The following is a 24466-nucleotide window of genomic DNA, read 5'->3' on the forward strand; positions in this document are numbered from 1 at the left end:
ATTTTCGAGGGGGGAGAGCAGTGGCCCCTCCTTATCTCCCCTCTGCTCACCACATTATAAATACAGAAAATACTTTCCTTTCATTAATGACTTCAATTATCTGTAGACATTTTGGTGTATTACACACACATCTTAATCTTCACATTGAAGTATGCCAGCTTGGTTGCAGAGTGCATTTAGTGGTTGACTGTAGTTCACAGGTTTGAGTCCTGTTGTGGGCATAGGTTTTCTTTGTCCCCCTTCATCAGTTACATATAATCAACACCAGGGGGAGAAAAAGACAGGGTTCCCGGTCACCATCTACGACAGATCTTGGTAATTCTTTTAATTGTTATTGAAGTTTCAGTGAATCGTATCAGGTTGCGTACTTTGCTCAGCTAATACCTAAAAAAACGATCTTGCCCTCGAAAAATTCTTATATTTAAGTCCAATTAGTATTGATACTGCCCGTGTGGAGATAAGCCCCCAACTCCATCTATTAGCTGCCAACCTAAACTATCCATATAATTTTGAGCAGATCTGCATGGTGCTGCCATCTAATGGGTAAATAAGAAATTACACTGGCAGAGGGATACAATAGGAATATAGGACGAAAGAAAAAGGAAGAAAGGGAAGAGTAAGACAGCGAAAAGAGCAGCATCGTGATCTGGATTTTGCTTGAACTATTGCAAAACTTGTGTTGAGATATAGGATTAAAATTGCCAACGTATGAACATGTATGATTAGTTCATTGCTCAAAGTAAGGAGCACATATGGTTTTACCTTTTAAAAAAGGTGTTCTGGTGAAGATAAATACAGGAAACATGATGTGTGTCTGATACGACATTAATGGGGACTGTTGTAAGAATGATGAAGAAAGTGTGTGTTTCTTGTGTAATAGTGTAGCAACCGTACAAAATACGTAAATACAAGAATCTAGTGCAGCGGTACAGTGTGGAGCGTAAGCAAAATACTAAGAAATGAGTGATTTTATCATCTGCCTTCATTATTGATTGAATATCGTAGCTGTCTTTCTGACACTTCGTAGTAAACAAATTTGTTCTTATACTAACCAGCGACATTGAATACACAGCAATCTCCAAGGAACTTAAACTTGCTTATCTGGATACTTGTATTGTCGAATTGACACCCAATATAAATATTAATTATGTAAGTCAGTACTGTTGTTATTATTCACGAATGAATCTGCTTCACCCTGCAAATAGAGGTCAATGCTAGTTCACTCCTACTAGAAGAAATATAAAATAAAAAGAAATACATACTTCACCATACTGATGGTGATACATGCCACCTGAATATTTTCACCTAATGCCTGAATTTTCAAATCAATATACCTAGTTCTGCTATAAGTTCTGATACACATGCCAGGGAGTAGAAATAAAACACAGTACATGTAGGTTGACAACTGAAAGGTCAAGGAGCTTTATTGTGCGTATCAGATGTACAGTAATACAACATTCACTCGAAATGACCACCTTTTGCCTTGACAAAAGCCAAAGTCTGTCTGGCCATGCATCTATTGTGGCACGGATCACCTCCATCGGAATTTCAGCAGCAGCTTTTGTCAAGGTCCGTTTCAGACTTTCCAAATTAGGGTGATGCTTTTGACAGACCTTGCCTTCCAACACAGACCAGAGTTTGTAGTCAAGTGGGTTCAAATCAGGACTGCTTGAGGGCCAATCATCAGCTGCTATGGAGTGGGGCATATTGTTCCTGGGTGGTCTTCGCTTTGTGTGCCGGGGCCTAGTCTTGCTGAAATGCCAATCCTCTCCATGGAACAATGTTTCGTTGAGGGGTTTTACCACAGGCTCTAAGATGGTATCTTGATACACTTTTGCAGTGGTTTTAAGCCCTATCTCGCAAAAGTGCAGCTGTGTGATGTCTTCAAAGCTAACGTCCCAGTACACCATGATCGATGCAGGATAATGGGAACACTGCGCACATTTCTTCTTCTGCTTAGCTTCTTGAGCACTTAACACTTAACAAGTAATCTTGCTATAATGGATCAAATGAAACGATGGTCTGCTACCAAATTTTGTGATGGTATAGTGGGGTTAAGCCACGATCGCGCGGGATGTTTAAGAGGAAGCGGCTGTGCGACGATCGCAACTTCAAGTTAAAGCAAAAACCCACACTATATATCACAAATACAATTTTTGTGTCACCCTTCTCGCACGACAATGCAGGAGTCTACAAGCAACGTCGACGAAAAGCACGAGACAAAGCCCTGTAATAAAAGCACACCCTATATATATATGTATATAATGCACACTCAAATTAGAGGGTCCGTCAACGAATAGCACTCTGTGCCTTCTCCGTTGAATTCATTCACTCTCTCAATTACTATATCCTCCACTCTTATCTTTTGGTCTTGCACTCACGTAAATACAGTATTACTCAATAGTACCTTTGTACCGGTCTATGGTTACCACGTGATGCGTATCTCATGCACGTTTTTTATCTGCTGGCGCACGATAGATTTCTAGTAAGATTAAATTTACAATTTGGTATATTCAATCATCGACAACGTATTGCTTTGCACAAATATCATGTATTTCAAAAACAACAATCAACACGTAAAAATTGCCCGATATCAACAGGGTCTATATAAGCCCAATACTAGTTTCACAAAAGGACGTGCGTCCACGCCCAAATTCCAAAAAAAAAACACGTCCTGCGTGTATAAATTTAATTGACTTCAACCATTCACTTCATTAAAAATACGTATTTAGTATATTGATCTTTCCCTCGACCCATTCAAACATAAAGATTTAACAATTAACAATACACTACAACCCATGCATTCACTACAAGCAAGTTTTCTTTTACCTCACGCTGTTTTACTTTTACATTAACAAGTTTTGGCATTTAAACAACATTACCCCCAATTCTCCTGATTCTTAATGCTACCGTGGAAAGGGGTGGAAAGGTGCAAATGGAACAAACGTCCCGAATCAATTAATAAAGGGGGGGAAAACGAATGTTCGTAAATTTTGCGTTGGCGACGAGGACTTCAATTCGACGCCCCTTTTTGACTATCAACTCAAATCATCACACTCCAGCCTAAGGAACGTATCACAAGATCGGCAAAAACTGCAATACTCGTTCGCTGCACAAAGTGTTCACTTGTTAATAATTGGTAGCGAAAACCAGAATCCTTGGTAAAAAAAATATATTTTTTTTTTTTTCGGAGTCGGGGGGAATTTGTAACGTTTTTATATCCACATATCACAAACGCTACATTTTTGGAAAATTTCACGTAAAATATTAGTTTAATTTTCCGCCATCAGAGGCCGTTGGTCCTCGATGGCTCAGTGACCAGTGCTGCCTCTTTACACGATCATTCTGGCGGTTCTAGGATTCCTATACATCATTTTTTTTTGTCTGTAGAAAGAATTCTTCTGTGGCCGTTTCGACCATGCTGGTGCAAGAGTGCCTTTCCTTTCAGCTGTCGCTTACGCTTTAGGTCTGCTGTGAGGAAATGCCCAGTTGTTCGTCAATAACCTTTGAGTCTAAGGTCTTCATTAATTATGCGGCACATTGTTCTTGTCGACACATTCATCTGCTTTGCAAGGAGAGACTTCTTGCGGCAGGGATTCCATTGAATTCGCTCCCTGATTGCTTTGACGAGAGCTGGTGTTCGGACTTACCGCAGACGACCACTTCTAACATGGTCAGCAATTCCATTGGTATCAGCAAACCTTTTGATCGTGCAGTAAACAAATAATCTGTTAATGCCAAGATGTTTTAGGTCCTTGAAAATCTCAGCAGGCATCATCTTTGTCTTGTACAAGGCAACTACTGTTGCACGCTTCTGTTCGATGTCCATTTTACACACTTTCGAAGCTCTTACTGACTACACCAAGCTTGAACAGGCAACACCTATATATCTACGTGCTTTTTACCATCTGCCACTAGATCGTGCTGGGTTTGCAGTGCCAGCAGATGGCGATCACTTTGTATCTGAACTTAAGGCACGACTGGGTATTTCTTAAATATTTCTACTTTGCTTATGGAAAGTTCCTTTACCTTTGTTCTAAATAATGAGTGAAGTATGTGTTTTTTAATGTTTGCATGCTTTCTGTATCATGTGTATCATTAAATCAGAATAATAAACGTGCCATTATAATTGTTTACACTGTTGAATTTTAAAATATACAGCGATTTTTCTTGCTTTTACCAGTTGAGCCTTATTGAGGAGTGCCACTCTGGTGCAAGAATTAATTACTTTAATCCAATCTTGTATTAATTAATAAATTAAATGTTTTAATATCATATTTCAAAATGTGTAGCTTTTTCTTAGTTGGAGTCATGCCTTTCTTTGACCATATTTTCCCCTCCACAAAAAGCCTGCCTCTTGAGAAAAAGGGGCTTGCACCTGAATTAGTTTTATTTTTTCTACCCCTTATCATTATTTGTGTGTTAGCAGATACCCACAAAGTACTTCATATGTTTGTGAAATCAATTTATTTTGAATATTTTAATCCAACCCTGATAATTACTCATCCTCATCAATGCAGCTAGCCAAATGGGTAAGGTATATCTATTATTATTTATTATCTTAATGGGGTTTCAGTTAAGCCATACTACAGGGTGGGAAGAAAAAACTGATGATTTTTAAAACAATACAACACAGTAATTAAAAAGAGTTTGTCTTTATTCATGTGCTAGCCTTACAGCCATATGTATGCCATTATTATTGAGGAAAGAATAAAATCTTGCAATGGCACACATTTTGGCCGAGACACTGCTGGAGTTGCTCGCTGAAACTTTTATTTTCTGGGGAAGAAAAATCCTGCTGATTGTTGTTTTGTTATTGTGTCACGTCACGTGGTGGGGTCATGGCTGCCATTTCAGTCACCATGGATGCAATGCACCGTGCTTTCATTGTTGAAACGAGTGTCATTGGCAAGATGTTATTTTCCGCACTTAAGGCAAGGAGGGACAATTACGCATTAGTTGTGCATTTATTTCAATATCGTCGAATTTGGTACTGCTATTTAAAAAAGGGCTTAGTATGCAAGAGAGTAGGAATTTCTCTCCACGTTGCAAGTGGAAAGTGTTTATCAAGTTGATATTAGTAATCTAGACACAGTGTTTGAAAAATATGATTAATAAGTATTTACAGAATCCCATGTATTCCTTATGGGAAATGGACTTCAACTTCAAGTTACGGCTAATCAAATGCGAGTTTCGACTTTTCCGTCTACTATGACGTAGTTCAACTTGTCCTTTTTCCGTCCAAGTATTTTTCTACGTCATTGGATGTTTGATATTCCCGAGAGAACAAATAAAATAATGGTCCCATAAACCTAATGCATTTCTCCTTGCCTCATACGGCCATCTTGGCAGTGTTGCCAAACCTGATGTGCATAAAAGAGCTACATTTCACCATTAATAGAGCTAAAAATGACTTTCAAGGGGGTAGATTAACAAAGGCTGCATAAAGTGCCTCCTAGGGTAATTTTAGGTGTCAGAGGGGGTGGGGGCACTACTATTACAGTTAGCTTTAAAATTATGGCAATTTATTCTTAGTTTTCACCGCCTAGATTTGGTGGCATCACCCATCTCAATAATCCAATGATGTTCATATGAAATCGAAAATAAAGGATTCCCGGATAATAATGTCATCTTCACCTTAGCCACACCGCTATATATAAAAATACCTGGGGAGGAAAGAGGGCGTGGTAGATGCAGCCTATATTTGAATATCACGTCACGTGCAAAATGTCCACGCATGGCAAAGATTGGTCTTTATGGGCCGGAGCCAGTGGTGGTAGCATCATGGTGGGGCAGAGGGCGGGTGCCACAGTTCACAGTCAATCGAGTGCACGAAAGAGCCAGATCTGGCTCCAAAAGAGCAAAGTTGGCAACAGTGATCGGCAGCTGCTCCAGCGAGAAAGACCTAGGGAAAATTGTCCCTCCTTGCCTTAATGTTGGTGTAAATCTTTTTTTTTTTTACCCAATAAGGCTAGCACATGAATAAAGATGAACTTTTTTTTTGTGTTGTATCATTTTAAAAATCATCAGGGTTTTTATGCTCCACCCTGTATATTTCCTTGTGAACAGTGTTAATGCATTAAAGTCCATTTTTGTAAAGAGTTGCATCAGATATCGCCTGTGTTTTTGCAAGTGTGTGAAAGGACATTCACATGAATGTTTTACCCCCTTCGTTTGTTACAGAGTGCAATTAGCCTACTGCCTGCAGAGACAGGGAAGGGAAAAAGAGGCACAGGCAATCTACAATGCAGCATTGAAACAGAAGCCGGACGATGTGGGCCTTGTGGCCATAGCTTCAAATAATATCGTTACCTTGAACAAAGACCAAAACATGTTTGACTCCCGGAAGAAGATAAAGAATGCCACCCTTGACGGACTGGAACACAAGTTGACGAGTCGGCAAAGAAGGAACATCACGCTCAATCAATGCCTTCTCAGTGTCTACACCAATCAGGTTTGTTTGAAACTTGACAGTACGGTGGAAGATTTTATGTTTTTAAGGGGAAATTTAATAACATTTTGCTCTGTTGGATGTATAATCGCATAATAGCATGAGTGCGAATTACTCACTTGAGATAAACGAAATAATGTCTTTATTAAAAAGAAAAACCTTTTTTTCCTCTAAAAACACTAAAATTGCTTACTTACGATTAGCGAGTAGTCCAATGTTGATTAGAGCAACGTTTCGGGGTAACTACTTTACTTCAGGCTTTTCTTGGGATTGGAATCATGCCACGTCACTTATTATAAAAAAGCAAGGATTGGTTAAAAGGTGCATATGGTTAAAAAATGATTTGTGAATGTAGTCTAAGCCTTAATGAAACTCCCATATTATGTATCCCTCCATTAAGCAACCCTGGAGGTGCAATATAAAAAGTCTACTCCCACACTGTTAAATGTTACCAATATGGACATCGGTCGGTGAGACGTTTATAAGTATGAGACATGCATAAGTAGTTTCCTCGAAATGTTGCTCTAATCAATATTGGACTACTCGCTAATCGTAAGTAAGCAATTTTAGTGTTTTTGGATGAAAAACATGTTGTTTTTTCTTTTTAATAAAGACATTATTTCATTTGGATGTATAGTGTGAGAAAATGTGAATACAGGGTTTCACTGAATTTGCACTGTGTTTTTTAAAACTTTATGATCTATCTAATTGAAATTAATACAATCAGTCAATATGTAGGACAGACGTGTGATTTTACTACGAATCACGTGTGCTAACCTACTACTCTATGGAATAGAGTGGAGGATAGGAGGTGTTCTTTGAAAATGTATGATAATGTAGTAGCAGCACTAGACGATGAATAATGTCCAGTTAACATTGTGAGCCACTATACTTCTTGTTTTATCAATATTTCAGTACATTCCAGTCATACATACATTCATAACAAAGGCATAAAAAAAGTAAAAATGCACTGAAATATCCTTAAAGTAAGAACTATAGTACTTGTTAACAGTATTTGTATGTGGTGTTTGTGAATTGTAAGTTATGAGAAAATCTGGATGAATGGGAACCCTAACATAACCATAACTGTTATTATTCTTACCATAGCAATGTCAATTTTGCAAAGTACATTGTTATAATGTTATTCAAATTCTTGTAGATAAAGGAAATTTCAAACCTTTTACGTCAATGAGGTTAGCACAGCATACTTCTTACTAGGATTACATGTTTATGGTGAATAAAAGATTAAGATTTCGATAAAAATTCTGGTCAAATTTCTGAATCAAAAGCATAAAAAGGAATTTTGGTTTTAAAATAGAGAATATACTCTAAAATTTGATTTACAAACTATACTTATTACACAAAATAAACATTTCCTTTCCAATAGCACATTTATGTAGTTATCGGAGTATTAAGTTTATGCCTGTGTAAAGGAACCCATTTTGACTTACCAAATATTACCAGCAAAATTAATCAATTTTCCATGACTTTGCATAACACTCAGGAAAGTTCAGACTTCAGAAATTGTTGTTTATCAATAAACTCAAAAAAACTGAAAAAAACAACAACTTGATAGCAAAATGGGCCTCACATCGTTCAGAAACAGGAAAAATGAACATTACAGCTTGTAATCTCAGATTTCTTGTTTCCGTCAAAAACAAAATATCCATGTGTCTATCTATTACCATCTGAGCTGCCAAGTGCCAGTTGTAAAGAATATGTGTATGGTTCTATATAATCGCAGTATTGGTTTCTTCCTTGTTCAGGGTGACCAGTGCCAGCAGCTCTGCGAACGACTGGTGCAGACGTACCCAGATACAGGCTCCGAATCTTCGTTGATCCAGGCTGTTCAGTTGTCGCGGGAGGGCAAAGTGAAAGAAGCCGCCGCCTTTCTTCAGAAGTATGGTACTTCCCACAAGGACCAAGAGCTAGAAATGAAACTAGCATCCGTGCAGCTTTTGCTATCCGAGGTAATCATACTCTATGCTTTTATCCTATTTTTTTTTAGCTGTGTGTAAGGGAGGGGATTGTGATTTAAAGGGACTAGCTTCAAGAGAATTCAGTTTGTTGTGAAATCTGTCATACCACTTTAGCTGCATTTTATGTTTAAAATTTGTTATTAATGATAATTATTCTAATTACATCACTTTTATTCCAATTACATTAAAATATTAATTAATTACACCTATTTTGCAAATTAAAATAGCTATACTTTAATTGTGAAATTTACTTATGTCTCACAATATTAGTGCATAATTAATGAAATTAAGTGTGTAATTTACAAGATATTAAGACTCCATGAAAGTGTCTTGTGGTTTCAGAATGTATCAGTCAGGGTTAGCAATATTTATATCACAGGTATAGATCAGTACATCATAATGTGTGTGTTGGGGGGGACCGGACCATAAGACATTTTTGCTCATGCTGACAACACTGGTCGACATTTTGACAAAAATGTTCGGATGTTTTCAAATCAATAGGTGTTTCTGGAAGTATTTTCAATGTTGATAATGGAAATAACATCCATTTTTTCCCATTACATCAGAATTTTTCACAATTTCACAATCAAAATTCTCATATTTCCCATTATATTACATTTATTACGTAACGCAACAAGAGGCAAATTTCAGATCTTTCAAAATCAATAAGTGATTCTGGAACGATTTTCAAGTGGTATCCATTTTTTTCCCCATCGTGTCAGGATTTTTCACAATCAAGAATCTCATATTCGACATTACATTACACACAGAACGCAACAAAATAAATTTATAGAAGGAAAATTTCGGTTCACAAACCAATAGGTGATTCTTTCTGGAAGTGTTTTGCACATGCCGATTTTTCACAATTTCACATTCAAAATTTTCATTCGCCATTCCATCACACCTATTACAGAATGCAACAAAGTAAATTTATACAAGGGAAATTCCGGTTGTTTACAAACCAATAGGTGATTCTGGAAGCATTTTGAATTCTGATAACGGAAATGACGTCAATTTCTTCCAATAGCATCAAGATTTTTCTCCACGTCACTAAGTTGAATCAACCCACCAGATTGTAACATTGAGTATTGGACATTTTGTGAAGGAAATTTTCATAGGGGTTTTGAAAATGTAACTACATAATCAAATTCCATACAATTTTCATGCCAATGTATCATGTGAAGATGGAAGGTGAATTAAATGCATACAATTCTACATGCATTTATGGTTCCAAATTGGAGGATTTGTATTGTAGAAAATCAATATTTTAGCACCATCTAAACAGAACCATCTATTGGTCAAATAATGGAACTACACATTTTATTGTAAAATTAAGGCAGTTAATATGTTGCTGTTTTCTGAAAAATCTTGATGTGATGCGTAAAAATGTATTTTATTTTTTGAATCTGCATAGTGAAATTATTCAGACAGCAGTCATTTGCGAGACATCGAAACCCATGTCGATGATCCTGAATGCCTCATTCACTTCCTGCAGAAGGTTGTCCAAGAATTCCCATCAATACCAATACTTGAACATTGTAATGATTTAATGTTGCTCAGAATATTTGTAAATGCTTTATTAATCCCCATTGCATTAAACATTCCCATTGCAATCATACCAAATTAATATTGCCAGTGTGTTGTTTTTTTAGATATTCAAAAGTGTAGATACAAGATAATCAGAATATTATATTAGCTGCCATTTAATTATGAAGTCCCCCTTTGCCATATAATTAATGCAAATTGTTCATTTTTCATAATTTCCATGATGATAAGACTCCACTAAATTGACACTTGGAGTTTTGCAGACCCCACGAGATCCCCAATCTGGCTGGGATCAATGATGGAAATTTGAATTGATATGCATTGTTTTTTTTAGTTCATTTTGTGTTGAGAAGTTAAACAGAAATGTATGTACAGTGTAAAATGGGATCTGAACCATTGTGACATATGCCTCCACTTGGGATTAAACAAAAGACAAAAGCATTACCAGCATGCCAATGTGGAGGATTCCTGATAAATATCTAATTGGAACAAATTAATTAAAACTCTGGTTAGGATGTGGAATTGCAGCGAGAAGAATGTATGATGAATTCATCAGATATTTGAAATAAACACAAATATGATTTTCACACCATATCCGAGATTTGAATCAAAGACTGCTCGATTCGTAGCTTGGTATACAAACTTTACAAAATTTACCGATACCGATAACCGATATTCTACCGATCCGATATAAAATTAGAAATGATACATGAAGAACCTGAAATGTTCATTGATCTCCTTAATAAATGTGTGTTTCGAGGTGACTGCAGTGCAAAAGAAGTTTAATATTTAGACAATTACTTTTCTAAAAAGTAGGGCATCGAGATTATCCATAAAAATTACAACAAAATGGCAGAATTTTGCAGATAATTATCGATATATCAGATCGGTAAAATAATCAGTAATTTTACCGATACACCGATATGCCTATATCAGCTGATACCGATAGAGTCAACATACGAGGTTTGTTCAAAAATAAATCAAAATAAATTTATTTACTTTGTACACAGCTTAATCGGATTTATCACCTTCAAAGTACTGTCCTCCATTGCGGATACAGCGGTGCTTCCATTTTTGGAATGCGTTCTGAAATGCATTTTGGGGAATAGCCTGCAGGTCCCGGATCGAATTTTCAGTAATCTCTTCTATAGACTGGAAGTGGCATCCTTTCAGGGTGGATTTTAACCTGGAAAACGAAAGGAAGTAGGCAGGTGGCAAATCAGGGAATTGGGAAAGCTGTCGTCCTCACTTGCTTAGTTTAAAAGATCGATACTGATGTTTTTTTGTTTTTGTTTTTTTGTTCATCGGTCAGCAACCATGGAACAAATTTGACAGCAACCCGATGTATGTTGAGTTTTTTTCAACTAAATTGTATGACATGATGTTTTGCTTATTCCCACTTCTGCTATTTCACGGACGGTCAACTGACTGTTTTCCCGCATCACAGCATGCATTTGCTTAACATGCACGTTATCACACGATGTTGATGGACGTTCAAGCTTTGCATCGTCTTCAATGGATGTTCTGCCTGCTTCGAACTGCTTATGCCACTCATAACTAGGGGCGTGAAGCTTTCGTTTTAACGATAACACTGAAAAGTTGAGGAAAGCAAAATAAAGTGTTTAAAATGCATTTGGGTGGGTTAAGAAGGCAAGTTTTCGGTGTTTCGGAATCGCGAAATAACGCAAAGTATGCCATTTTTCAGAATAACACCCAATTTTGCACTTTAACGTGTAAAATTCCGCACAATATGCAATATAAGTGGGGATAACACTGCTTCCATTCAGAGAGAGTTAACTGAAGCGCTATAAGTTATTTCATGTCTAGTCTAGCTGACGAAAGTTCAATTTAAAAGAGATTGTCATGATTCATTTATTGCAGTTTGGCATAGACATGACTGACAGTGCTTTGACCTGGGGGAAATCTTCTGAGAAAAGTTTCAGAGAAACAAACATTTTCAGGGAGAAACCCCTGTTGTGTTGCGGGGGAAAGGGATTAGGTGTGTAGGTGTATGTGTGCACACAGGCCATATTTAGAGGTCTGAGAGGAATTTTTTGGCTCTGTTAGGGGAGTCAGAGTAACAGGCTGCTGTCTGACTGTGTCTGTGCATCGTCTTGCATTTCCATTTCCTTCTGTGGTGTTCTTCGCAGCATGGCAAAGCCAGCAGTAAATGCATTAGTTTGCTTCTGAAAGACTTTATGCTTCTGATAGAACTACATTATTTTGTAGTCACTGCAATTGCGCAATAAAATGGGAGCAGAAGGATTCCACGATTGAGCACAATGGAAGTAAGAAGCACAAGGAGAAGAAAAGTTGCACATATGCACAGTAAGGCTAATCAGGACTGGACGTGCAGTTTTAAAGTAGGATTCGAACCACTGTGGTGCCTCCACCGGGTATCGAACCTGGTACAGCTTGATTACAAGGTGACGACGCTACCACTACACCGTCTGGGAGAAAAGAAAAGCAAGTGAAACAAGATGGCAACTTTGTGTCGTTGAAGGTTTCGAGAAGGCTAAAAGAAGGAATGACAAGGAGTACATCGCACTTCTAATTAAAGCAATCATTCCATTGGAGTGAATGGAGAAACCTTCTTTCTATTTAGAAGTGCATTTTGTAGAGGAAGTGTTGTGTTGTTAGTAAATACGGTGAACATTTACTACGTACCATCTGTGCGTGGAAAATCATCAATACTATTGTAAACTGAAAAGTGAATTTACGAAAACAATTTTGAAATGTTTATCCTATGAAAGTGAAAAATTGGAAATATGATTGTATTAAAATATTTGGGTGATGTCCTTCAATAAACATTTCGTATATAGTGGCCAATGAGATGAAATAGTTTTCCAAATGCAATAAATCTAGTCATTTCTCACAAAGATAAGCCTTAAACTTATTTGCTTAAATTTTCCATAACTAAAACAAAGTGAAAATCTTATGCATAGAAGAAACAGTAAAAATACATGTAATAATAAAACCAGTTTTCAATTAATAACACCGAATTTAGTCTTAAACCGTGAAAAAAATAACCAATTACAGTAAAAAATAACATCGAAATTTAGGTAAAAATAAAACTAAAACTTCACGTCCCTACTCATAACATTGTTTCCGGCTCATATAGTCTTTCCCATTTTGAGCATTTCTGTAAACATCTTGCCAAATTTGAAACAAAATTTGTTGCACACGCGTTGCTCTGCAAGAATTTTCATTTTCTGCGTTTCAGAAAATTGCTACACGACTTCACTTAACTGTTCACAGGATGAAAACTAAACAATGTAGACTGGTGTCCTCAATGGCGTATTACTGAAGAATCTTTCTATGTGGCGCTAGTAAGTTGACCAACGTGGATTGTTTCATTGGTTCGGTTTCTTTCTGGACATACCTCGTATTGAGGTGTCGCCTGAGATTTTCTTTTTTACCCATACTTTGTTTCCCTACCAAATTGTTTTTATTTACTGAAGTTAGATCTTGTTCTGTATACTTGGAGGATATGCAACAGGAACAGCATGTCTTCCAAAGATGACATGGGCAAGGTCAGAGACTAATGTAGAATTCCTAATTGAAGATAATTTCATTAATGTGTTTTCTGATTTCAGGGTGAACGGAAACAGTCTTGTAAAATCCTGCGTAGTCTAGGAGATTCTACGTACAAGCCTGGAATAGTAAGTACTCTAGTGACCCTCTACCTCGCCGATGGAAGTTGGGAGGAAGCCTCTGTCATCCTCAAGGAAGCTGTGGAATGGTACAGGAAAAACAAGGTCAGTAAATGTAAGATCTCCAAGGTAAACCCAGCATCTCACCAGTAAGCGCCTGAAGAGGTATCATTGAGCATGTCCCTTTTTATTTATTGTACTTACTGTCGTCTTAAAAATTGTAGATACTAAGTTTGGACTCTAATTAAAAAAATAAAAAATACAGTAGACTCGCGATTATTCGAGCTAGTTGGGACCTAGATTACCTCGGATACGGAAAAACTCGGATAATACGGAGATATGTGCTAATAGGTCGTAAATGACGAAACAACACTTACAACTGTATAGTAATTATTTATTACTAGTACAACATAAATGAGAAGATTACTTTTTCCGCTTAGAATAGGCCTACACAGACTTAAACACCACCGTAACAATCGGATACACCGACAATGTAATGAACAAGTGCAGCGGGGACGGTGACCTGACTCCATAAACTAACAGGGAGGTGCTTTATGAAGTAACTCCCTCGGTTAACTGAGAGCCTCAGTTAATCTCGAGTCTACTGTACATGAAAACGAGTTACATCAAAATTTAGCTTATTCAATTCTGCATTAATCTATGCTAGCCAATGGGTTGTCTGATCGTAATGATATTTAGTATGGTGCAGGTAGAAAAGTTTTAAACACAATTTTTAAATTTAAGATTTTAAAAATTTGTCGAAGAACCGTTCTTATCAATTTTGCAAGAAAACTTTTTCTTAGTATTTGAACACGTCTTGTTTTGAAGCTCTTTGCATCTGTTTTTAAATTCCATGATCATCGTCAATTCACATTGCAAAACCGATTTTATACAGATTTTTATTCAGCAGAGTAAAGATGTACATCGAACGACGCAACATGGCACACAGTGATGTCTGTTGAACCATAGAAACTGCAGGCTGTCACTGTGTCAGTGTGTACGTTGTTGACCCGTTCCACGTACATGTTTACTCTCTACCTGCACCATACTAAAATTTCATCATGATAGGGTTATTCATTTTTTATTTAGAGAATTTCAAAGAGCGATCGTTTGCAAAACCATAAAAAAAACATTTTTTCTCATGCTGATAAAAAATAGAAGTCATACTAAAAAAAAGGATTAGCATAGATTAATGCAGAATTGAATAAGCTAAATTTTGATGTAACTCATTTTCATGTAGGTCTACTGGTTAATTTTTAATTGGAGTGCAAACTCAAGTATCTATAATTCTTAATCTGACAGTAGAACTACTGCTAGATCTGTGGTGGCATCCTGGCCGAAACCTCAACACCCCTGAACCTCAGAATCAACCGTATCTGCTCCTACACCCAAAAAACTTCTATTTCACTTGTACCATCCATCCAGACAACCACAACACTAATTTAAAGATATTTGAGTAGCTATCATCCTCCAGCAACTCCTGGTGCTAATGATCCTACATATTAGTTACACATGCAACCATACCCCTTGACTGAATTCAGTTGCTCATTTAAGCACTGGTGAAAGTACTTTTTCACCTAACAACTGTTGCTACTTTCTCCCCTCGACTGGCTACACTGAAGTGTGACAGCATCCTTTTTCTCCTAATTTAGAATGCAGCGAAATATAGAATCACTGTACAGGAGAGTTCTGTTCCCTGAATTGGTTCTTTGGTGTAAATTCAACAATTCATATGTATTTGTGTGTGTGTGTTAATAGTTGCATGAAAGAGAGGGCAGGGGGAGCTAGTAAATCTTAAAAATATGAAAGAAACAGGAAGAAGCGAGAGAGGTTCATTATTTCAGAGCCTTGCTGCACTATCCAGATCCGTATTGAATTTTCCCAGTTCTTGGTTGTATTTACTGTACCTCGCCCTTTAAAAAGACCAAAGGGATCTGATTACAAGATTTCACATTAGTTTTAGGATAAGTTATTACTAATGTTGGTCTCAAAAGCCAAAAAATGGTAACAATGGAACACGATGCAAAACATTCGATACCCAGTGGAGGCACATAATGGTTCGGACTCCACTTTAAACTATAGATCCAGTTCCAATTAGCCATACTGTGCATAAAGTGGACTTAGAACACCAAATCTAATGGAAAAAACAATGCAAAACAGCTTGGCATGGATTCGTGTGCCACCACGCATGGTTCAAATGAGGTGGTGTGTGTATGCAAGTTTACAACAAAACTATATTTAATGTTAAATTGAAATAATAAGTACAGTATGTGTAAAATCATTTTCTTAAAAATATGCAAAATTTGTTTTAAAAAATGACGTAAGAAGGAAAAGATCTCGTGTGACCAAGGGGAGATGTCATTCCTCATTAGCAGAGCATGTGGTCTGGCATAATCGTAATATCTGTAACAATGTTTCCAAGACTTCATCAATTTCATCCAATTAACGTGCAACCAAAGGCTGATCCAGATTTTTAAACTTATTTTTAGAGAGGATAAGGATAAATTAAGCATCAAAATGATCTTGAATTGAAGTCTTTGACTGGGCAATTCACAGCCTAAAGAGAGGGGGGGGGGAAGTAAGTAAGAACAATATACAGTAGACTTGTGATTAACCGAGGCTCTGGGTTAACCGAGGGAGTGGTTGGAAAACACCGCGCTTCATAATGCACCCCCCTGTTTGTTTATGGAGTCAAGTCACCGTCCGCGCTGCACGTGTTTGTTACATTGTCGGTATATCCGATTGTTACGGTGGTGTTAAGTCTGTGTAGGCCTATTCTAAGTGGAAAATGTAATCTTCTCATTTATGTTGTACTAGTAATAAATAATTACTATACAGTTTTAAGTGTTGTTTCGTCATTTATGACCTATTAGCACATTATCTCCGTATTATCAGAGTTTTTCCGTATCCGAGGTAATCTCGGTCCCAATTAGCTTGGATAATCGCAAGTCTACTGTAATTCACTGCCTAGTTGAGATATTAGAAAAGTCTCATAGTGCTTTAGTGTTTTTAGTTTTATTCCTTGATTTAATTCCATCAAGAATATGATACTGTGCACTGAGGTTTTTTTTAAAAAAAATATATATATTTATAGAAAGGCTGTTTTCTATATTATACATGTGTTTTAAAAGTTCTGCTACTGTTTTTCCTTAGGTGTTAACTTTTTCTTTCCTATTTTTTGGATATTATAAACAAGAGTAACATGTAACTTCATGAAATGTTAATTTAACTCTTACTGGGTCTCTAACCTACACTCTGTTCACTCCTTGGTTTTGACAACTTGGCTCTTTGTGTAACTTTATATATTTGTTCATATGCTGCAACATCTTGTTGCTATTGAACAAGTACTGTCTCATTGCTAGACCCCGGATTTTTATGTAATATCAAAGAACAAAATATGTGCATAAATATGTAACAATAATTGATAAAATATGTACCTAAATATGAATTATCAAAAGGATATGTAGCATCAAAAAATATGTAATATTAATAATAATTGAGTATCCAAGCAATTTCAAGACTTCTGATAGATATTTATTTTATTTGAACATATTCAACATCATTTTAAGGACATAAGTTGTTCAAATTAAAATTGTTATAAAATTTATCAACTCAAAAAAGCACATCAACATGTACATATTTAAGAAACCAATTTTATCAACAATTAATGACTTTACACATCGCAAATTATTATATAATATGTAAATATGTAAGACAGCTCTTTGTAACTTTCTAAACAAATTGTAAAAAGAAACATCTACAGACAGAACAATTGAATGATAATACATATCTACTTTTGTACTTTTTTGTACAAGAGAACATATCGTGTAACTCGCTACGTACAGGAAAGTAGCTTTCTTGTCCACCGATGCCAAGTTTGACTAAACGTGAAAGTGAGGTGAAAATATGTAACCAAAAGGAGGGGGGGGGGGGGAAGAAACTCCAGCATCTTTTGATAAATAACAGTTCCATTTTTTTTTATTAGCCTGTCTTTCGACTTGCACTAAGCATCTCAATGGTTAGAAAATATGACATCACATGGGCTACAAATTTTCTTCATGTTTCAGAGATCGAAAATTATGAAAAAAGATTAAGATAGGAAAAAAATTACCGAAATATGTTGTTTTATGTAAAGTAAATTAGCAAATATGTAAAATCCTGGCAAAATATGTAAGATAAAACTTATGGAAAATCATGTCAGTTATATATATAATTAGTTGACATTTTCCTGTTAAAGGTATGTATCTAGAAAGGAATAGAAGATGTAATTACATACAAATCCTGGCTCTACTCATTGCAGATAAACACAGGTGACTTGAGTATGCTGTGGAGGCAGGCAGCCGATTTCCACTTGCGTGGCGGGGAACCAGCTGTGGCAGCTCGTAGTTTAGAAGAACTCCTTCGTCTCAATCCAGGAGATAAGAAGACATTGGCCCAATTAGTTATAGCATATGCACAGGTAACGTATCTGCTTACATCTTGAAATATGTATATTACCATCAGAGTTTGTGTTCTTACTTTTTCGTTCAGGATATCCAGGTTTGATTTACAGGGTGAGTTGTCAAGATGTCTACCAGTCTGTCTTTGGAAAAGTTGGCATGTGAAAGTGTATTTTCTGCTTAAATGGCAGATTTTATTCTATTTTGTAGGGGTGTGCAGGACAGAATTTTTTTGGATCGGTACGGGATCCTGACGGGAATTTTTTTAATCCCGACATTCAGGATGGGAAAAATTTGCAATTTCCTGACAAAGTTGGGAAATTTTCGGGACAGGAAATGTTGAAAATTTCCCGAAGCTCTGGAAATCTCGAATTCTACATGTCATTTTCACCTTAACTGATTGTTTTTGCATTTCTGGTACAAAAACTAACAATTTCCGATAAGTTCCAGACATTAACAATGCAGAAAACATCTAGAATTAATGACTTTTTAAAATGACCATTCGGTATTTCCCAACTGCACGGGATCCCGAAAAGTCATGAAGTCATTTCCCAAAGTCGGGATCGGGATGGGATTTTTTTCCCCCTATCCCGGCCCTGACTTTTCAGGATCCCGCACACCCCTACTATTTTGTAAGACTACTGTAAATCAAATATCTGGTTGCAACAGAATACTTACATTTTAGTATTTTAACTATTTTGAACAATTTAAAAATGCTACAGTGTTCAAGTGCTGATACTAGTATAAAAAAGCAAAAAGTATTATCAGCGCATTGCTATTTCTAAATATACTTTTTATTAGTGATGAATATGAGTGATATTAACATTCCACAAAGTTTACAATTTAGTACACTTACCATTGCAGTGAAATGTTATTCAATATTTCTTTTGAAGATGTTACACATGTATATTTTTCCAATTATAGTTTGATCCAAAGAAAGCCCAAAGCTTGAGCAAGGAGCTGCCACCTGTGGATCTTCCTCAGAACATTGACGTAGAAACCCTCGAGTCAACCAATTGGATGATGGGATCGAAGATCATTAAAAAGACAACGAAAGTAGAGCCATCACCTGGATCTAAAACAGGGTTAGTAACCATGTAGAGGATAATTTAATAATTTCAGTAACCTCTAATCTCTTAACATGTATAGTGGACAGATATACTGCACTGTAATGTGAAAAAATAGGAGCTTACAATTATTATAGGCATTACCACAAAAGGTCAGTCATATTTTTGTCATTGTAAAAGACAATTTAATTTTTTCAAAATTAAATTTTTAGTAAGGATGGGTGTGATTAATTGGTAATCCATCAGTATCAGCTAATATAGACATACTGTTAAAATTACGAATAATTTTACCAATCTGATATACAGTAAAACCTCGTTAATCCGGACTAATGGGGGGATAAGTTGACCAGTTTAACAAAAGTCCGGATTAACTGAAATAACCTAAAAGAACAGTAGAAAGTGCATTAAAACTCAGTTTATAGCAACAAAACACATTTATTATGGTGTATTTCACGGGCATAGGTCTCTGTATAGTATACTTTATAGTAGAAAGTCTGGGGGGAAACATCATTTCATCAGTGGTTGACTGCATTTTTTTTTTTGCCTGTCCGGATTAATCCAAGTCCGACTTATCGGGGTCTGGATTAACGAAGTTTTACTGTATCTATAAATCTTTCAATTTTGTGTCATTATATGACTAGAAAACTTCTTACGTCACGTGCCGGCAACATATTTGTTAAAACACTAAAATCACACACAAACAGCACGATAAAAAACACTTTGGAGTTCTTTCAAGCTTTCGACTCCTTCACGGAGTCATCTTCAGGGCTGGTCGAGGAAAGACTGAGTGCACGCGGAACCTTACACTGTAACGACAACCACGTCTACTCAGTCTTTCCTTGACCAACCCTGAAGATGACTCCGTGAAGGAGTTGAAAGCTTGAAAGAACTCCAAAGTGTGTTTTATCGTGCTGTTTGTGTGTGATTTTAGTGTTTTAACAAATTTGTGTCATTATGTTTAAATATTTTAAAGATATAAACCCACAATCTCCACTCCATTTTATACTTTTTTAAAAGTAGATATCTTAATATGCCACTTTCCCTGCATTGCAAAATCTTGGTTCAAGTAGTAGCATACATTTATGAAGGAGGTCAGTGAACCAATTGAAATTTTATGTCAGATTGTTAGAATCGGTTATCATTATTGGCAAATTTTCTATTGGCACTATATTTATATTGGCCAAATCATCATATCATCCCATTCCTAATTTTTAGTAACTTGGATGCAACATGAACTGGATTAGAGATAGGACAAATACTCGTGTATGTTAATAAGACTGATCTGATATCAATGCTGATGTATCAGAATTTTTTGATATGAGTGGTATCGGTAAAGTTCCCCATGCATGAAGTTCACCGTGCCTTAAAGGCACATTAAGGGATGTGGGGGTAAGGTTCCAAATATTCTCAATCTCTCCCATTTTGGAGGTGATGTGATCAGTACCATGCTCCAGCCACCTTTCTTCCCAGGTGTGCACACAGGTACCCATTGATTTGAGGCTGGGTGAACCACAGGTGAGACTGGAAAATTCCGACCAGAAAGTATTGATCCAATTTTAATCACATATGCTGACGATAAATTCGGGAATCTCGGCAGGCGTACAGAATTGCCACGTGGCACTTTCAGGTGATCCAAATATCCTGGAAATTACACAAAATGCATAATTTTAATTATTTTGGCAACAGCATTATCGGGCAAAATCAATTTTGTGAATAAATATTGATCTTAGGTGAAACTAGACTGATTTGTTATGGTTCCACTTACAAACTATGTATATTAAAATTTACAAATATCTTTTCAACTGCTTGAAATTATTTCAAATTCCAAGTATCCGCTTTGGTGTCAGTATCGGGCCAAAGTGGTATCAGCTCACCCTTGACTCATAGATCTCTAAGTGATTTGATAGGGGCATAATGTTTTATACTAGGCTGCCTCAAGAAATATTTGTTTATTTTCTAAATGTTGCAGTGTCAGTAATTTGGTGTAAAATTTATTTTCTCCGGGTTTATTAATTCAATTTTCAGGTGCATTTTTCATTATCTTAATATTTATTATAATTTATCAAATCATCAAAATTGCAGTCGCAGACAACTCGAGGTAAGTCAGGGAAATCAAGATATGAGCAAAAAAAACAATTGTGGAAAAGATGAAAATACATTCAAAAATGTGCTTGCCAAGATTTGGAAATGAAAAAAAATGTGTTTTAAAATCATATTCTTGATAGGAGATATTCTACATGCAAATATTTTTATAGCTTAATTTTGCTAATTTTTTTTAATGTTGTTGAATAAGCTTCATTCTCTTGAATAACAAATGCAATTAACTCTTAAAACTTTGATATTAACATTACAAAATTTATTTTAAAATTGCTTGGAAAACCTGGAAAAGGCAAGGGATATGTTTTGCTAGAATAAGTTGGAAACCCTGAATCAGTCTAATCCCAAGTTTACAGTCAATACAATGTGGAAGTAACAAATTATTAGAATTTTTTTTAGGTGAATGAAACAACAGTAATAAACTTGTCTTATTTAGAAAATATTTTGAAATGTTCACGAGCAAAATTTGAATTAAATGCAGTCACCAACACTTTCCCCTTCTTTCTCGATACTTGAATTACCTCACCCTCCAACCTTATCAGGAATCGGTTTTTGGACATTAGATATCTACCATTAATGAAGCCAACCATAGTAACAAAAATATTTTGGGTGGTAGCTTGTGGAGGGTAAGGAATTTCCACCAGGTTCTTGTAGTTATTCATGTAGTAAACCCTATTGTAAGAGTTGTGTTCATGTATTTGCACTTGGACACGACAATGGTTTACAAGAAGTTGTCCTATAAATTACATTCATGCATATTTTGCAGGACGCCAGGAGGTGAGCTCATTCAAAAGAAGAAGAAGAAGAAGAGGAAAACAAAGCTGCCGAAGAATTACGACCCTAGCTCGACACCTGATCCGGAGCGGTGGCTGCCTCGACATGAAAGAACAGGATATCGTAAGAAAAAAGACCGAAGAAATAAAGATGTTGGCAAAGGAACACAAGGGGCAGCAGCGGGGGCTAGCGACACATAGTAAGTACTCAAATGTACTTAATTTTGTGTTTCATGTTGTCTTTCACTACTCTCCCATGTAACCATATATGTTTCCTTGATTAGTTTTCCTGTATTTTCTTTATTTCGTACTCTGTAGCATGTTTACACTACACGCTACACAATTAACCTTTAACAGGTGGGACCTTTTCTAGCCTTATACTCTATTGGGATAGTGGAGTGGTTTTCAAGTGTGTAGGGGATGCAGAAAATATGTAGAAAGATAATTACTTTACTTTTATGAAAATTTTCAATTTTTTCCCTCCTCCTTAACTTCATATTGCTATAAAATTTCCCTACATCGAGGGAATTTCCCTCCTGTTACAGCCACTGAGTAATATTGTCTCATCCCTACACTGTGAGACACTAAAAGGCAAGCTTCAAGGTCAACAGTCTCCCTGCTCCTCTCTCTGCCCCTCGCCTGGCAGCATTGCCTCATTTGTCAAGGCACGGGCAGTGCTTTGATGTCAGTGATTCAGTAAAGTGGTCTGTTACTTATACCACGAGTGACAATAATATTGCTGATGAGTATGAAAATATCCCTTGCAGGGCCGGATTAAGATGAAATTGAGCCTGATGCTGCATACAGTTGATTTTTTTTGTATACAACTTAACTTTCAAGGTGAAAATTTTACTACCTGTGTCTAGGCATCCGAAATTGGGGCTCCAAATTTCATTCTAAGATTTATTTTCAGGTTAATATAGCAAAAGAAAACTGTTCAGCTTTCGGCAAATTCTTGTCTGTGGGCCTAATGCTGCAGCTTCAATAGCACCCACCTTAATCTGACCCTGATCCCTTGTGCACCATAACAACGAGGGAAACTATTTGGCAGACATGCGTTCAATAAACAAAGAGTATTATTGCACATGTGTTCTGCTTTTATCAAACATTAGCGTAATTCCAGAAATGGCAAATATTATTAATTTCAAACAAGTTCAACAGTTGACTTGAGACTGGGTAGTATGACTGTTCAAAGCATTAAAAGAACCATAGATAATATGGCACGAAATGAGCCTACTTCATAATGCCATGTAAACACTACAAAAGAGGGAAGAATATAGCCTGATTGGATGAGTTTGAAAAGGAAGTACCGGGTAGGCCTGTTTTTAGTTTTTATGAACTGCTGAAAAACTGAGACTTGATTCGGCATAAAAATGAACTTTTGGGGTTAAAACTCATTTGTGTTACGAATTCTGCTCAGCATTTTAAATGTTTCCTACATTTGTTAACGAGTTTCTGTTGTTCTTTCTGTCATTTGATATTTGACGAAAAGTATAAGAAGTAATTGTGTAAATGTATGAAATTGTAATCCGAGTGAGAGACAGTTAACCCAACAGTACCGTGGCTATGCATGACTGTGAGGCTTGCATTTTCGTGTTCCTCAGTATGGTTGTTACACAGGGTGGGGCATAAAAACCTGATTTTTAATATAACACAGTAAATAAAATGAGTTCATCTTTATTCACGTGCTAGCCTTACAGCCATATGTATGCCATTATTATTAGGAAAAATAATTATTTACACCAACATTAAATGCGGAGAATAACATCTTGCAAATGGCACCCATTTTGGTCCACACAATACTGGAGTCTGTCGCTGAATCTTCTCTTTTTCTGGATAACAAAAGAACTGTGGATTGTTGTTTTGTTATTGTGTCATGTCATGCAGTCATAGGAGAGGAGATGGTGTGGATTCCATTCCTCACTAGCTGCCATTTCAGTCACCGTGGAGCCGTGAAACGCAATGTGCCGAGCTTTCATTTGTTGGAATGCCATTTGCAAGATGTTATTTTCCGCATTTAATGTTGGTGTACATCATCCCCCCCCCCCTCAAATAATGGCATACACATGGCTGTAAGGCTAACACATGAATAAAGACTACCTCTTTTTATTTACTGTGTTATATCATTTTAAAAATCAGGTTTTTATACCCCACCCTGTACATACAACATAATTAATAGTGTGTAATATTTTCTTTTTCTTTTCCTGTAGTGATATGAGCAAACTGCAGAATCAGCAGCAGCAAAAACCTTCCCCAGTTCCTCACAGCAGTCCAGCGCCAGAGCAGTCTGGCCCTCGCCACCAGCAGAGGAAGATTCAACAGAAGAAGAAGAAGAAAAGTGGGAAGTGGTAACGTCGTGTGAACGTTCATTGTAAAGTTTTGGTTCAGAGGTAACAGCATGGGGACACCGGTTCTTGAGTTGGCGTGCAATGTTTTGTTAAGAATAAACTTGTATATAAAAA

The 24466-nt window shown here is 36.5% G+C and overlaps 1 protein-coding gene across 1 annotated transcript in view; it reads left to right on the forward strand.

Annotated features, from left to right (window-relative positions):
* Srp72 (signal recognition particle 72) overlaps nt 1-24466 on the forward strand; it is a 41083-nt gene extending 16617 nt beyond the window's left edge. Inside the window, exons 6-12 of the mRNA XM_083142648.1 lie at nt 6184-6454; nt 8218-8421; nt 13572-13733; nt 17929-18087; nt 18992-19152; nt 21998-22204; nt 24215-24466. Coding sequence (XP_082998774.1) covers nt 6184-6454; nt 8218-8421; nt 13572-13733; nt 17929-18087; nt 18992-19152; nt 21998-22204; nt 24215-24356 — 1306 coding nt within the window. The 3' untranslated portion in view covers nt 24357-24466. The remainder of the gene's footprint in view (nt 1-6183; nt 6455-8217; nt 8422-13571; nt 13734-17928; nt 18088-18991; nt 19153-21997; nt 22205-24214) is intronic.

Source organism: Lepisma saccharinum, chromosome 21 (genome assembly GCF_977018435.1).
Source record: "Lepisma saccharinum chromosome 21, izLepSacc3.1, whole genome shotgun sequence".
NCBI lineage: Eukaryota > Metazoa > Arthropoda > Insecta > Zygentoma > Lepismatidae > Lepisma > Lepisma saccharinum.